Consider the following 16,447-nt stretch of genomic DNA (forward strand, 5'->3'; position numbering starts at 1 on the left):
TGAAAATATTTAAAGAAATATATGCTTTTAGAAGATTTTTTTATTGCATTTAATACATTTAGTAGTGATTATAAATGTATTAGATATACAAAGTATACGCTCAGAATTGAAATCAGCATGCATTTGCTGATTTTTCGTGTTTTGTGGAATAGTACATACCTTCACATCCTAATCTTCTACACACCGAGCAAGTTTACTATAAAACAGTTTACAGAACTAAATCTTGCTTAAACTTTTCAAAGCAACTAAAAATAATTTTACCAGATTTCAAAAAGGATTTTCTGTATTATTCTAAAGGAAAAATGAATAGTAGCAAAAATATTAATGCAACTGAAGAATGACTAATCACTACAGTGCTAAAATACCCAAGTATATGAAATAAGCATAGGGAGCACACTTCCTCCAGGACTGCGGGTGGGTTTAGGTTCAGAAGTTCTTTACTGAATTTTCTATTTTTCTTTTAATATTAGCTTTAGGCTTGTTATGGGAGTAGCAGGGTCTACCTGCACAAGTATCTCCTTTTGGAGCAACTGAAAAGAACAAGAAAGTGGTAGTCCTCCTGGATGTCAGAACCTTGTAAGGAAAAGCATATATAGCTGCTTCCTCTGCAAGCTGAATAAAGGCTTGTATCAGTCCAAGAGGAAGCTCTACAGGCACTACACTAAACTAAGATCAAGTCCGCCATGAACCTGACAATTCCAAACTTCTGATTTCCAGTGGAAGAGGAAATTTGTTAAGCTACAAGCATTCTTCCTATGACCAGTTTGGCAACCAGAAATATTAAGCCGTGAATAAAATGGTCGACATGACTTTAAGCAAGATGGTCAAAAGCGTTTTCTCTCACGCAAAGATTCTGCAGGTCATCAGTATGAAGCTGTGTGAAGGACAATATGGATCCAGCCTGTAGAATGTGGAGCGAAACCTTCTGTAAATTCAGTGGAGTTTAAGCAGAGCCATGAATATACCTCGTCTGATGACAGACATGGTATTTTAGCTGCTGTGAAGTAACATGAGGCAGAATGCTGCACTTTGTAGAATGCTGTAATGCATTGTATCTTTTACTCTCATTCAACAAATGCTCTATAGATCCTTCTACTTTAACTCTTCCAACTCAATACAGGTAAGCTGGATGATTCCCCAACAAGTTCATAGATTCTCAAAACTTATGTGAGAAAAACCTTTGTTTACTACAATACCTGCTCAAACTCATCACTCTTCTTCATCACAGAAACATTTAAGTCAGAAATACATACAACGTCTTTTAGATCTCTCCTCTTACTTAGCGGGAGCTGCGCCCTGTCTATGTTTCTTCTCATTCTTTATTTACTGCTTTGGTCTTCAAAATGCCTCCCAATCCTTCTTATGCCCTCTGTCCCTATTCTGTCTAAGAAACTCATGTCAGAGACCCACGTAGGTGCCTTGCTGCAACTTAGATGCACTACCATATCTGGGAAAGGCTGGGTTAACAGCATGCTTTAAGGTATTTTTTTTCTTCTTCTACATAAAGAAATAAAAACTTGGTCCCTTGGTTTGGTCTTCCTTAGTGTGTTGTACACACAGCCTCCAGCTTTTCCCATATTAGAAACACAGATCCTTGAGTGAGTGGTTTTATTCCTAAGATGGTGTTCTGACTCCTGTTTGTGAAAAATGTTTTGGAAAAAATAGTTTTACCTGAACAAGCTTAAGATTCCATGGTGGATGGTTAATCAGTCCTGCCTCTTCAACCTGATTAGCTACTGCAGCCTGAAGCTCAGCATAGGTAGTGCTGTCCAACTGCAGCCCCGGAAAGAGATCATTGATAAGACTGAGAAACAAAGGCTCATCTTCATCTATCTGAAATTAAAAAAAAAAAAAAAAATTAAGTGCTTAAAGCATGGTTATCCAAAGAATGTTTTCAAATCAAAATTAATCTCTATTTAAAAATAATAAACAGTAGGAATATATTTTCTAAATACAGATGCTTATGTTCATAAACAGAGACAGGCAACAGGAGAGCTCACTACAAAAACAGCATTTTGAAAATTTCATCTACATGCCATGTGAGAAATAAATTCAACATTGAAAGAAATTTCCCATTGAGTAGATGCTGCAATCTATTTGTAAAATTGATTTGTAAAACACTTGCAGCATATATTGGAAAGAATATCCTATCTGGAAAGAAATCTTTAAAAGTCTAATTTAGTGGTTACTCAAAATATTCAGTTTACTTATGGTACAGTAGTCAGTCTGTACACAAAATGTACATAAATGTCACACTCGCAGCAAAGCCACTATTGACCTGTTTGAACCTTTGCACCCTGAGCACTGTTCACAAGTCTAATCAACTCTCATTGTTGTTTAATGATAACATGATGATTATCATGTTTCCGTTCTTAAAGAAAAGGATGTCTGAGATTTTTTTTCTAATCTTCTACAAAATCCCATGAAATATCAAGTAGTCTCGCATCTACATAGTGTTAAAATATTAAAATAGATTCTTACCAGCTTAGAAAGATTCATATCTCTTAGCCCTCTCATAACAATACTTAATTCACTTTCATTTGGCCTGGCCCTCTTTTGAGATCCAAGAGTCCTTAGTACTGAAAGGATATTCCTCAGACCAAAGTCATAATGGACCTAGAGAATGGAAGACAGGCTTATGCATCAGTAACAAGTTCTCTAGCTTTATTTCATCAGTAAATCAAACCTTATTTGTGTATTGTGCAGTCTAGTTGCCCTGCCTGGAATCAGTAGGAATTGTTGCTGTTGTTTAGGAGTTATTCTATTAAAATAAATTAGGGTTATTTTCAGGAAAGGCCGGTTGGGGGAGGTTATAAGGTTTTTCTTTTCTAATTTAAATGCAATTGACTTCACCATTTAAAATGCCATATAGCAATTATTTTGTAGCTCTGTAGAGCAGGGTTCTAAAAAAAATAGTTATTCCATTCCACACTGGGTCTTTCCAATGGAGGCAGCTTAAAACCAAGACGTCAGTGTTCCTCCTCTGGTTTCCAATTTCCAACTCCTTTCTCTAGCCTTAGATAATTCTTACAGACAAATGACATCACCAGGTTAGTTTTTACCTGGCTGCCATGTTTAGTCAGAGAACCTCATGCACTTGCAACTACAAACCATCATTCTTTAACAAACAAATGTGTGTATGGTTATTTGTTCAAAAATTTATAGAGGTATTTGTTTGAATTATACTCAAACTAAAAGCCAGGCTGGATGAGGCTTTGAGCAACCTGGGCTAGTGGGAGGTGTGCCTGCCCAGGGCAGGCGGGTGGAACTCGATGATTTTTAAGGTCCTTTCAAACCCAAACCGTTCTATGATTCTATAATTCTATACTGCAATATTTTGTAAAAAGCATAAATGTGATGCTTCAAAAACAATCTGCGCAAACCAAAACCCGAGGGGTTGTGTTGTGTAAATATGAAGACAAAGAGGAAGGGAATACATAACTCTACCTGCTTAGTGAGCTGCTCCTCACAAAGTTTATAAAGAACAAAGAATTTCTGAGACAAGACCACATTATCAATAAATCCGTAACTTGCAAGCTTAACTCTTATAATTATCTGAAACATATTTTTTTCAAAAATTATGTTAGTTTTTCTGAAGACAGGTAACCAAAGTAAAACACATTTTTTCTTTCAGTTCAGTTTTTAAATCTCTTAAATTACATTTATTATATAGGCATAACTTAAAAAGATGGTTGATGATCCATTCATACCTGTCTATCTGGAACCATCATTGCAACAGTTCTAAACTGAGTTTTGAGATTTTCTGGTAGTTCTTGACGTCCAGCATATCCAGGATTCTATAGAAGAAAATGCACTGCATTATTATTTACAACAGTCAAAATAAAACCTTTTTTTCTTCAATAAAAGTTAATTTATGCATAAACACCTAGGTCTGTTCAGAGTTAGAACTCTTGTCTACTAATGATTAAAATGCGAAGGAAAAATTTTAAATCATAACTATGAATTTTATAACCTATGCATAATTGCCAGAGTAATAATTTAATTTCTTTATCACAACAAGCCAGCAATCAGAACTTTAAAATTTCATGGGATACAATCTAGTTGGTTGACCTCTAGTGTATTCCCAATGTGAATGAAGGTTTCATTATGATTTTGCAGAAGAGGTAGGTTTTGTAACATATTAAAAATTCAGTATCTAGCAAGAGCCAAAATTATTATTAATAATAAAAATAATTAATAATAATAATAATGAAAACAAGTAGTCTACAGTGAAGAAATACTAGCATACCCTTCTGTATTTCTTGTGTCTAAAAGGCTAGCCTTAAAGTACAGCATCTCACTGAATGTTTAATAGTTTGTGAATGAATCCTATTCACTGAAGTAAGAATCATATAAGAAAATGTATTTCTCTTTTAGTGACAGAACTGATTTTAATAATGGCTCAAGAATACACAGATAATATTTTGTAATGACACAGTAAAAAAACCACAGTCAACAAAATTAAAACATTAAAAGTTTACAACAAAATCAAATCAAAGAAAATTTTAATGACCAAGGAAGTTTGACTAACAGAAGATTTCTGGAAACTCACTGAAAACATGAGGAATAATTCTGACATTGGACAGGTGACAACTAAAAAAAATCAGAGGCAGTCAAAAGGTGTTTATCACCTCCTCAGATATTATCCTGCACTCAAAGATGTAGATGGAGATTTTACTTTCCTGTAAAGTCATCATGGATTGCCATTTGCCTTGGCATTAAAAAACATACACTATAAACTTCCCTGCCCATGAGATTATAGGAATTAGTGCTATGAAGCCTTGGGAATCCAATGGCAACAAGAGAGCATACTCTGCAAGTTAATATTCTAAATCCAGGAGCTCATCTTTCTCCCTTGGCTAATGGTAACTGGTGTAAAATCATACGTACTGCCTTGCATATCTTTTTTGCACAGATTATCCATTCAGTTGTGGGACCTTTTCATATACCCATGTAAAATACCCATTAGATGACATATGTCCTTGAAAAATGTCTTTCCTATACCTCCTGCTTTAAGAGAACGTTCTTTTTTATTTTCCTACAGTATCTGTCTCACTAATACTGTTTAAACATTTCAAGCTAAGGTAGTAAAGCACGTTAGTGTTTCAGTCCTCTCAGTGAGCACAGAGAATTCTGGAACTTTGGCCAAACTCTTAGTCTCCATAATGAATTGCAATAACAGTAACGAAGGGACATGATTATGAACCTTTTCAATAATCTTAAAGTAAAAATGAAGGCATGCAATTTGTGAATAATCAGATTACTTATATGTTCTAGTAGCTCAATCTAATTCTATAGCATCTGCATCACTTAATTAATCAAATCAGTCATTTTCACCTTGCCATTTAATTAACTTGTATTAGCATAATTTGTCACTTCTCTGGAATTCTTAGTACATTTACCATTGTTAGGAAAATTCCAAACTCTGGATTTAAATCTACACAGTCTCCATCAGAAAAAATGAACTGCTTTTTTTTTTCTTTTCTTGCTGTTAAAATAATATAGATTTGTTGTGCTGCTACTGACAAGACAGGCAACTCAATTCGGTTGAATTCATCAAAACATCCCCAAGATCCAGACTGTGCAAGACCTAAAATAGGGACAGAAAAATTTATTATCTGTTGTTCTTCATACATATTTGAGATACCTGAACTAAACGACTTTTCCTTCAAATAATTAAATAAGGTTAGGGGTTTTTTAGTGTCCTGTGGCCAAGGCCTATCTTCCTCAAATCCACCTATTTCCATATCAGTCTGAATTAGTATTAGCTGATTTATACAAAATACTTTAAAACGAATAAAAATCAGAAAAAAATCTTTTGATATCTTGGGGCATTTGACAGATCTTTCATTCAGATGTCTCTGTGAATACAGCCTTTTATTGTAAAGCAGCAATTCAACTATTTGCAAAAAGCTGTCTTGTTAATGTAAAAAAAAAAGTTATTTCAAGCTAGAAAAGACTAGCACTAAATGTCACTATGAAAAAAATCCCAAGTTTTTTTGTGTTCATTTGGGTTTTCCAACCTTCACGATGCTTTTAAATTACTTTTTACTCGCCTCTTATAAATCATAAAGGTTAAAAGTAAAAATTGAAACTATTTTTGCACTAACTAGGTACTGCAAGATAGCTATTTAAAAGTGAAAATTTTCTCCAATTCATTCAGGTTATACTATTGTTATGCAATTAAGGCTAAATCACTTTAAAGGGATTCTGTCATGTACTCAAAGATTTTTAAAAATTTGAATAGCATGACTTTCAAAGGGGCAATGTGTTTATAAACCACAGCTTTAGGCACTTTTATGCCACAATTATTTGCTCGCTAAAAAAAGAATACATAAAAAAATGGTTAATAGTTTCAGCCCTTGCTTCTCAATATATTAAATACTATAACTTTGAAAAATGAGCTGACAGAAACCTCATGATATTCAAGTCCTTTGTCTGGAACAGAACAACTCCATGCAGTTGTACAGGCTCGGTGCTGACTGGCTACAAAGCAGTTTTGCAGAAAATGACCTGGTGTCCTGCTTAACAACTAACTGAGCGTGAATCAGAATTATGCCCTTGCAGCAAAGAAAGCCAGCTGCATATCGGGCAAGGGTGTAGCCAGCAGGTTGAAGAAAATCATTGTTTGTTTGCCCCTCCTCTGCACTTGTGAGATAGCAGCTGGAATATTGTGTTCAGTTTGGGGCTTACCAATAGAGGAGAGACATTGATATATTTTCATGAGTCCAGCAGATGGCTGCCATGGTGGCCAGTGGCTGAAGGACATGACACAGAGTGAGAGGCTGAAAGAACATGATTTGTTGAGCCTGAAGAGAAGGCGAAGGGGAAATCCTATTGTTGTTCATAACTAGCTAATAGGAGGCACTCAGAAATTGGAGCCAGACTGCTCTCAGAGATGCAGTGCAAGAAGAGAAGAAAATGGACACAGGTTTCCATGTGGGAAATTCCAGGTCAATGGAAGTATAAAAAAATGTTACCATGAAGATGGTCAAACACTTGACCAGGGGCCCAGAGGTGTTGTGGAACGTACATCCCTGGAGATACTCAAAACCCAACATGAATAAGGTCCTGAGCAACCTGCTCTGACCGCACCTGCTAAACAACCTGTGGAGGTCTCTTCCATCCTACATGAAGAAGACTTACCTTTGAAAATCCTTCCCAAACCTCTGAAGTCCATCTGATCAGAGCAATTAAAGACTACTACATATTTTCCCAGAGCCTTTCCCATGTCTTTTGTTGTTTCTGTTTTACCAGTTCCAGCTGGTCCTGCTGGAGCTCCTCCCATGTTCATTCCCAAAGCCTGCGCTAAAGTTATATAGCACCTATAAATGTTAAATCATATTAAGTTGTTAAAGCATATGAAAGATATATGTGCATATATATAAGATAACAATGAGTTATGCGATAGATTCTGCAGCTCTTATGTTGAAACATTACTTCTTCATAAAGCAGTTCAATTGATTTCCATGAGTGCAGGAAGTTCAGAGTGGTAAAAGTCACAAAATACAGCTTTTAAACATTATTTATAAAAGCAAAAAAATTATCTTGTGTTAATCTAACGTTAATCTCATCATATTCTGCAGCATCTTAATCTGTATACATTTAATTGGGTTAACTTACCTTTTTCTAAATCCTCAAGTGTGAAGGAATAAGGATATATGTTCCCTTCTACAATTACAGGTAAAAAATTTACAGTTCTAAGAAAAAAAAACCCCTAAGCTTTACCCCTTTTTTTTTTTTTTTAAGTCTTAAAAAGTTTAGACTTCTGTTTTAGTTATATGTGAGTCTTAGTTATGATTTTCATTTGTGGCTAGGTATGGAAGAGTAACAATAAAGGAATTAAATGACAAAGTTCCTATACAAATGATGGGATATCTTCATTGTCAAATCAACTCAAAATACTCTGAATGCATTTCTAACTAAAGTATTTCTGGTTTTAATCCACAATTGAACAGTGTTTCATAAATAACTAGTTCCTACAGTCTAGTTTTAATCACTATTATGTACTATGCCAAACTTGCACGGCAGGGACCTTGATGTTTTCTAACAAATAAGAAACTTTAAAAGTGACATAAAGGTTTTACTTCTACAGTTCTATTGGGGTCAAAGCAAATTTTGGGGTAGAATTTAACAATTTGCATCAAGAATACTTGACTGTTGAGGGCAGAACAGTTCACTGCAGAGATGTACTGAACTTTCCATACTGTCACAATAGCAGCCCTACCTCTTCTGGACAAATGAAGGTGCTCAAAAAGCTATGCAGACATATACTCCACATAGGTAGCAAAGTGAATGAATGTAGGTTGGAAGTTATTTTTGGTTCTTGAGGGGATATTTTTGCAAGTGAAATATTTTTTGGCTTTCTATTTTCTCTCTTGGTCAAAAGTGACATCTCAAGAAAGCAAGGAATAGAGGAAGAAATGGAAGTCAAGAAATTCCCAAGAGGAAAAAAGAAAAGTAGTTCTCATTGTTAAGCCACATTTGAAAAAAATTAACAGTCATTTGCTTGCCTGGCTACAGAATGGCAGGTGAGTGCATACAGCTGGGACTTTGTCAACATCTAGATTCTTATGGACAAATCTAAACTGTTTCCCAGTACTAATAAGATGACTGGCTGTCTTAGACTTTGAAAGACATTGGAAGCCACAAAATCTTTCAAGAATCCCTTATTACAGATTTTGAAATATTTGACCTAATCTTTTCTTCAGTATAGAAATACTGCTAAACTCTACATTACTATATAACCACGAAACAATTCCTTTTCACTATTAAATATTTTTCTTATGATTGTGCAGTGACAAAACTTTCTAGGAATTCTTAAATGTATGAATTGGCGAGACTGTATTTTACCTTTTCTAAATGAGTATGATTAAGGAAATGCATGAGATTTTCATGAATGACCTAGCCCAGACAGGACTTAATTCAGAATGTACCTCTTTGAAGATATATGTTAAATAAACACCACATATATTAAATGTATTCATTATAGATAATTGTTTTTTCTAACCTGTCTGTAAGAGGTGTTATAACAAGACGATCAGTGCAACCCAGAAATTCATTTTGGTAAATAAAATCAACATCTGTAATGGATACCACGACATGATTGAAATCCTCTTTAAAGTAGAATCTAGACTGCTTTAACCATTCGAAATCAGTTGGTGTTTTGATGTGCATTCTTACCTTAAAAGAAAGTAAATAAATGTATAAGTCATAACAGAGCATCCACATTTATTGGCTTTGAGAACGGTGACAAAATGCCTATTTCTATGAGAATAATGAGTGATTACTCAGGTTAAAGTTCTTAGGTAAGTAAACTGAAACACCTATAAGCATCACATAAGATGTTCAGATGAATGCTAAACTGATATTAAAAAATGTCCTGATCACTTAACCTGATCATCACAACATCTATGTTAAACAAATAAATCTTAAATTGCTTTGGGAGTGCAGTTCATCCTCCAAGTGCGATTAGTGAACAAACACACTGCTAAATCCACCAAACACACTGGAACAAAAGGCATGATGAAGGAAGGATCTGACTGAGGCATGGAAGCAAATTATCTAGAATCTTATAAGCTTATGTCATCAGCAGTAAAAAAAATGTGAGAGATGTAGTGTTGAGGGATGGCATTCCTCAAAGAATGAAAGAATGTAAACAATTTAGCACAGTCTAAAAAGTTCTAGCATAGGATTGGCATTACCTGTTGTAGTAGGGTTGTGTGTTTGTTTTCTACAAAAGTGTAAGAATTTGGAGCAAATATTTAGATGACAGAACTGATGGATATTGTTCTAGTTCAAGCAAAAATTTACCATTTTTATTATGGGGTGATCATGGACATGTCTGTCTCACAAACACATGCATTCACATCTAACTGTAGCTACCACATATAAGAAAAATTATTAAGACAGAAAATGCAGTTATATTATCAGAAATCAAAATCTATACTTTACCAAATCATCAAAAATATCACGCTGATGCACATGAATGGTAATAAGTGTTTCAAATTTCACTCTGTCAAACTCGGAAAGATCATGCGTGGTCTGGCTAATCAACATATTCAGGATCTCCAGAAATCTCCCATTGGTTACTTGCATGATTTTTCTGTCCTCTCTAGCATTGTCTAGAGCTTCTTCTGAATCATGTGTCCACAACATTTGAATTCCCAGTAATCCAACCTACAAATTTAATATATGAAAAAAATAACAAAAGAATCACTTGTTGAACACTAGCTTTATTACAGAAGCCTCAGGTGTAATAGGAACAACAAATTATGGTGCAGAGTCCCAGATTATCACTACATCCAGCATCTAACTACATCTAACATGCTGTCATGACTGGAGTACAGCCAAGAGCACAACGAAGTACAAGCCATTTTGCTTCCAAATAACTCTAGAGAGTTATAGCATGCTGTGCATAGACTAAGCCTCGGATTGATTTTGACTTACAATATTAAGCACGCTTACAACAAAACAAGACAGAGTGAGAACTGTATCAATACCTTTTTCCCCCACATTTCTACATACACAAAGCACCAAGACCTAGAAATTTGACCCACTCTTTCTACTTTTCTACTTCCTTACACTTGCAGTTCAAAAGAAAGAAAACTTTTCAAATATTTGTCAGTATTTTGCCCAATTTCTTCTCTGTCCTATAACACAACTTTTTTTTTTTTTCTCTGTAGCTCAAATTTCTTGGCCAAAGTCCGTATTCTTCTTCCCCCCCACCCCACTTCTAATACAAATGATTCTTTGGACATAAAACCATTTGGATTTGGATTAGCAAAACATGGGAAAGAAATCTTTGCAGGTGGTAAAAAAAGCCACTTCAGAATGTCTGACATGCAAACAGACACTCCATATTTGTTTAAAGAAAAGTAGTAGACTTTTTAAAATAAATACTGCTGAGATAATACATAATTAAGTCATAAATACAGCTTTGAGATAATTCTATTAAATATTTAAGTGTACTGTTATTTTTTAATTTAGCAATGTATTAGCCAGTTTTAATATTTGCAGAATTCCTATTTAAAAAATTACACCCAGCACTGTATGATTAGTAAATTACAGAGTCAGAATTTGTATAGGATGGGAAACAATTTACTACTTGTTAATGAAATTTATGAATTAACAGTAAGATGGAGGAGTCTCCAGGCAAACCAGAATCCTTCAAGACAGGCTTCTACTAGAACAGCATTATCATAGTGACAAATATATGAACTATGAGGTAAATCTTGTAAATGATGAGATAAACAACTGTAATCACAGCTCCTGCAATTTAAATTAGTAGAGAGAAATCAATCTGCACATGAAAATTTACTCGCATCTGAAAGGTGTTCAGTATCCATCTAAGAAAATATAAGCGCTACTTTATATTCTCCAAAACAAGAAAAAAAAGTAATGTTAGAGCAGATTACAAGAAAAATGCTATCCTATGTATAGGGCACCAAAAGTGAAGTCATTAAGGATTGCCTTCTATTGAGTAGATCCTTATCCTTGTTTTCTTTAGGAAAACTTCCTCATATAAACAATCCCATATGCTTTGTACATCCCACCTCCTCCCCACACACAACCCGGACTGCACACACAAATCCACACCCTGTAATCTCACCTGTGCTGGGAAGTGATTAAGAAAATTCACCAAGTCACATCCTGGTTCACTAATTTGGTAATATGCTGCCCTAATTATGCCCTGTAATGAAATCTGCTGCACATGCAATAAATCCTGCAACCAAAGTTCTACTGGTCCTTTTGCAATCACTGGAGTGTCCAACTTAAAGTAAGAGGTACAAAATGGAACATAGTTACCAAACTTCTGCTGAAGAACATTAGTTACAAAATAGTTACTAAATTTCTATTCAAGACAACTACAGATTTAATTTCAATAAACATATTAGAAATTTATTTAATCAAGACATATTATAGTTTTGTTACATCACTACTTCAAAGGTTTGTTTGTTATTAATGATAATTCAATTTAATATATATGTTCAATAATAGAATGATTTATCTATGAACAACATTTCTGGAAAAAAAATAATCAAAGAATTACTGGAATTTTTTCTCCTTCTCTTGATATGACTGCCAGTATGCGATCATAATCCTTTGGGTGAAATTCTGCTTCATTTATACTGTCAGATATGGAAGGCAGATGTGGCTGTAAGGATAATTCACAAGTCATTCCATGTAAATATATAACATTAGCAAAAAGAAAAAACACTCAAATAAAGGTATCCTGCAACAGTTCATCTGAACCTACAGACGAATTTCAGGCCTTCTGTAGGTAATAACTATAGAAACGGTTGTGTAGGATTTTATCTCCATTTTCAGGTTTTTTACAGTTTCCAGAGGTGATCTAGTGATCCAGTGGGAGATCACTATCTGATCTCAATCAGCCCTCAGTAACAACCCAGACTAGCTGGATGAATTTTGCAATATGCAAAGCAGAAAAGCCTCACAGGGTCCCTTCTCTTATTTAGCTGTGAAAGGAACCACCACCTAATGGGACCATATTCTAGTGTTCTGAATTCTGAAGATTTTTTAAAATTACATTTTAAAAATATACATTTCATATTTTGTTAAAGACTAAAGACCAAGAAATGAAAACTTTTCAAGTAAAGTTTATAAGAAGAAAATGGTAACCTTTTAATTTATAAAATATTGAAAAACATTTAACTTTTTTTTTTTTTTGTTATAAGGAGAATAAAAATCACTAAGGTTGTACCTGAATTGTATGAGAATCACTTGCTTGTCCAAGAATTTCAAGAAGGACAGGATCAGAAACAAAAAAGAATCTAGGAAACAGTAGTCTTTTCTTCTCTAAGTATCTTTAAAATTAATGAAGATTTTTATTAGAATATTTCAGCTCTTCGATTGTTTCTACGTAAGAGTGAAAGACTGAAACACGATTAATATTTCATATAAACTACTTACAAAATTATAATGCATTAAAAGAAAACAATCAAACCATTCATACCCTGTAAGTGATTTCTGACATACTTCCAACTGCTCATGTAAATGAGGGAGAAGCTGCTGCATAGTCTCATCTCCGACACAGCAGTCAATCACATTTGGGTTTTCATGAGCTCGTTGCATTATTCTTATCCATGATTTGTCAATATTCTGAAAACGCTTTGCTTCCTACATATAGCAAAAACATAAGTACTTTCACAGCATAATCTGTTGGAAATTATCACACAGATAGCTTTTAATACACAATAATAGGCACACATTTTAAGGTTACCTGGGGTAACTGTTTCGCAATATCTCCCCCTACAAAAACAGCTTCTAGATAAACCCAGAGGTTCTGCACAACCAGCCATTCTTCAATTATTTCTGTAGAGCTGCTTAGTTTAGAAATCCAGCTCTGAATTTCCTTTTTAAATGCCGCATTATATCTAAAAAAGGATGAGAAACAGAAATTATGTACTTCTGAATAAAGTTATTAGAAAATAAATACTTATAGTGGTGAAAAAAAACCCCAAACAACACTTGTTTCACTTAGAGCAAGAAGAATCTCATGGAAAGTTTCTACCACTTTGATTACATTCAATTCTATTGAGACCGTAGTTAGCTACTGACACATGAAAGTCTTCCACTTGAGGAAGTTTTTCATTAGACATTTTAACATTATTGTTCATTAAAAATAATATTCCATTCAAATTTACTGCTGATTTAGCCAATAATAGTACAGTTGCTATGTCAGTGTGTTTCTGAAAAAAACATATACAATCATTTTTAAAGTACCTATTGGTCAGTAAGGAGCCAAGAATCATTAAGCTGTCCTCCATCAGCGCTATGATTTCTGATGATTCAGTTCCCCTTAACAGTAGCTCTCCTCTCCCTTTGAATGCTGAAAAGCTCAGAATTTGTTTTCCCCAAATGTCAACTACTTGAGATAATTTGGCTTCTATATCCTTTTCCTTTGTAGCAGATATGCATATATCCTGCAAAGAACGAACCATTTTTAGAATATCCATTAATCAGAAATGAAATCTTTCCTAATACTACACTTCTAGTAATAGAATATCTAAAAAAAATATGAAATTTTATAAAATAGTACAGAAATCATAGAATCACAGAATGGTTTGGGTTGGAAGGGACCTTAAAAGATCATCGAGTTCCAAACCCCCTGCCATGGGCAGGGACACCTCCCACCAGCCCAGGTTGCTCAAAGCCTCATCCAGCCTGGCCTTGAACCCCTCCAGGGATGGGACATCCACAACAGATAAACGCTGTCACTGGCACGCATGCAGGTGGGGTGTTAGGAGGAGTCCTCTCCACCAAGCTTGGCACAGGCTTGGCCTTGGGACCCTCAAAGCTTCATCCAGCCTGACCCTGAACCCCTCCAGGGATGGGGCATCCACAACTTCCCTGGGCAACCTGGGCCACCGCCTCACCACCCGCACAGGAAAAAAAAAAAAAATCTCCCCTCTTTCATCTTAAAGACATTACCCCTTGTCCTGTCACTACACTCCCTGATGCAGAGTCCCTCCCCATCTCTCCTGTAGCCCCCTTTCAGCACTGGAAGCTGCTCTAAGGTCTCCCCGGAGCCTTCTCTTCTCCAGCTCCAGCCCTCTGATCGTCTTTGTGGCCCCCTCTGAACTCGCTCTGACAGGTCCACGTCCTTCCTGTCCTGAGGACTCCAGAGCTGGACACAGTATGCAGAGACCACTCTATATTACTCACTTAAATGATATGTATGGATAACTGAGAAATGCACACTGGGAAGTGCATGGATATACCATTTCTGTGGCTTCACATTTTGTTTTTTCTGCCTAACAAGATTTCTCAGTCATAATGTCTACAAGGTTTAGGTTAGCAATGGAGACTCATCACCAGCTGAAGACTCAATCTTACCACATTTCAATTTATAGAATATAGAGTCTAAGAATATTTAAGGTTGGAAAGGTCATCAAGTCCAACATTCTATTCAAATCAGATCTTAATTTAAAATTAAGCAGATCACCTTGGAATGCTTCCATATAAATCAAGTATGAACATAACAATAGTTTTTGCACTTATATTTACCCTATGAAACTTTCAAACCCCATTAAGAGTTTTTTCAGGTTATGTGGGGGATCTTCTGAAGTTGTATGGTTCAGAAGAAGCCATAAAGATCTAGAAAAGCATTAATAGTAAATATTAATAATTATGAAGCCTTCCTGTAAAATTTCTGATTTGTTTACAAATCTTTAAAGCAACCACAGAGTAAAAAAATTAGGTGACCATGATCATTTGAAGATTCGTATGGTTCTTTTCCTGTTAAAAAAGGGCTAAGAAAATCATAGAAAATAGGGCCAGGAAGAATGTGAATAGATTACCTAGAAATAAGCATCCAAAGATTCCAGCAACTACCTCTGGCTTTGTTCACATGGATAAGAGCTTCTGAATAAAATACAAATTTTATACTAGAGTGGTCTGTGAGTCAAGGACTTTAACAAAATAAAAAAAATGTTTTTAAAAAGGTAATTATTTTATAAGTAATCATATTATTTTTGCTGACAATATAAAATGAACAAGGAGGGGAAAAATGTATGTACCTACCTCAACATCGTCTTTATGTTGAAGAATTGGTGCTTCCATGATGTTTCGAAGGCAAAAGGACTCAGATTCTATATCAAATTGATGACCTATTGTTTCAGCAATACGATCCCAGTGTCTTTGCTTCATTGCTTTGTCAGTCATCATTTCCAACAAAGGACAACACTCACTAAAATCATCGATTTTTTTCTTGAGATCTAAAAATGCTTGCCAGTGTTGGAGTCCTTTAGGCAGTCTACGGCACCTGCAGTTGAGTTAAATTGATACAGTAGTAAATGCCCCTTTTGTCAAAATAGGAACTGTTTAAACATTTAAAACACACAAGGAGATACGAAGTAGCTTGTATTGAGGTCAACACTTTTTATGTAAAATTCCATTTTGTATCAATTGGTCTAACCTTTCAGGAAAAACTAATGTAAATGCCCTACTAAAAAATCGTAACAGTTTTAAGCACTGATATGTTTGCAAATAAACAGAAATACTGCAGTTTGCATTAAAACATAGCTGATCTGCTGCTTATCATCACAAACTCTTTATTGGCAAACAAAAACCAAAGCAAAATTTTTTGAATTTCACATATGTAATCTTTGTACAAATATAATATTTACTTCAATTAGCAATACCAGTAATACACACAGCACTCATTAACTTACCACTTTGGAGACAGACATGAAAATCAGAAAGATATGGCCACCTTCTCCTCTACTTTTGGCTAGTGGTCCTGAAACTATTCACTAAGAAAATGAAAACTATATACTTCTAATGTGGAAAAACCCCAGCAAACAGTTAAATGAATAATCACCTCTTTGACCACACTTTTACAGAACCTACACACTAAGAATTAAGCAGTTGACCCACCACAGGAATGTCCTAAAGTAAATGATAAAGCGTATCCTCAGCAGGA

At 35.0% G+C, this 16,447-nt stretch overlaps 1 protein-coding gene across 1 annotated transcript in view; it reads right to left on the bottom strand.

Moving 5' to 3' along the window:
• Positions 1 to 16,447, bottom strand: part of DNAH8 (dynein, axonemal, heavy chain 8) — a 120,290-nt gene that overhangs the window by 57,149 nt on the left and 46,694 nt on the right. The window contains exons 34-48 of the mRNA XM_010075082.1: positions 15,547 to 15,787; positions 13,747 to 13,946; positions 13,244 to 13,397; positions 12,977 to 13,140; positions 12,725 to 12,827; positions 12,053 to 12,157; positions 11,612 to 11,773; positions 9,950 to 10,179; positions 9,011 to 9,178; positions 7,147 to 7,325; positions 5,403 to 5,590; positions 3,711 to 3,797; positions 3,448 to 3,555; positions 2,482 to 2,616; positions 1,672 to 1,833 (exon numbers count right to left, since the gene is read on the bottom strand). Of these exons, the coding sequence (XP_010073384.1) occupies positions 1,672 to 1,833; positions 2,482 to 2,616; positions 3,448 to 3,555; positions 3,711 to 3,797; positions 5,403 to 5,590; positions 7,147 to 7,325; positions 9,011 to 9,178; positions 9,950 to 10,179; positions 11,612 to 11,773; positions 12,053 to 12,157; positions 12,725 to 12,827; positions 12,977 to 13,140; positions 13,244 to 13,397; positions 13,747 to 13,946; positions 15,547 to 15,787 (2,386 nt within the window). The remainder of the gene's footprint in view (positions 1 to 1,671; positions 1,834 to 2,481; positions 2,617 to 3,447; positions 3,556 to 3,710; positions 3,798 to 5,402; positions 5,591 to 7,146; positions 7,326 to 9,010; positions 9,179 to 9,949; positions 10,180 to 11,611; positions 11,774 to 12,052; positions 12,158 to 12,724; positions 12,828 to 12,976; positions 13,141 to 13,243; positions 13,398 to 13,746; positions 13,947 to 15,546; positions 15,788 to 16,447) is intronic.

The sequence above is a fragment of the Pterocles gutturalis genome, unplaced genomic scaffold (genome assembly GCF_000699245.1).
Source record: "Pterocles gutturalis isolate BGI_N339 unplaced genomic scaffold, ASM69924v1 scaffold5217, whole genome shotgun sequence".
Classification (NCBI taxonomy): domain Eukaryota; kingdom Metazoa; phylum Chordata; class Aves; order Pterocliformes; family Pteroclidae; genus Pterocles; species Pterocles gutturalis.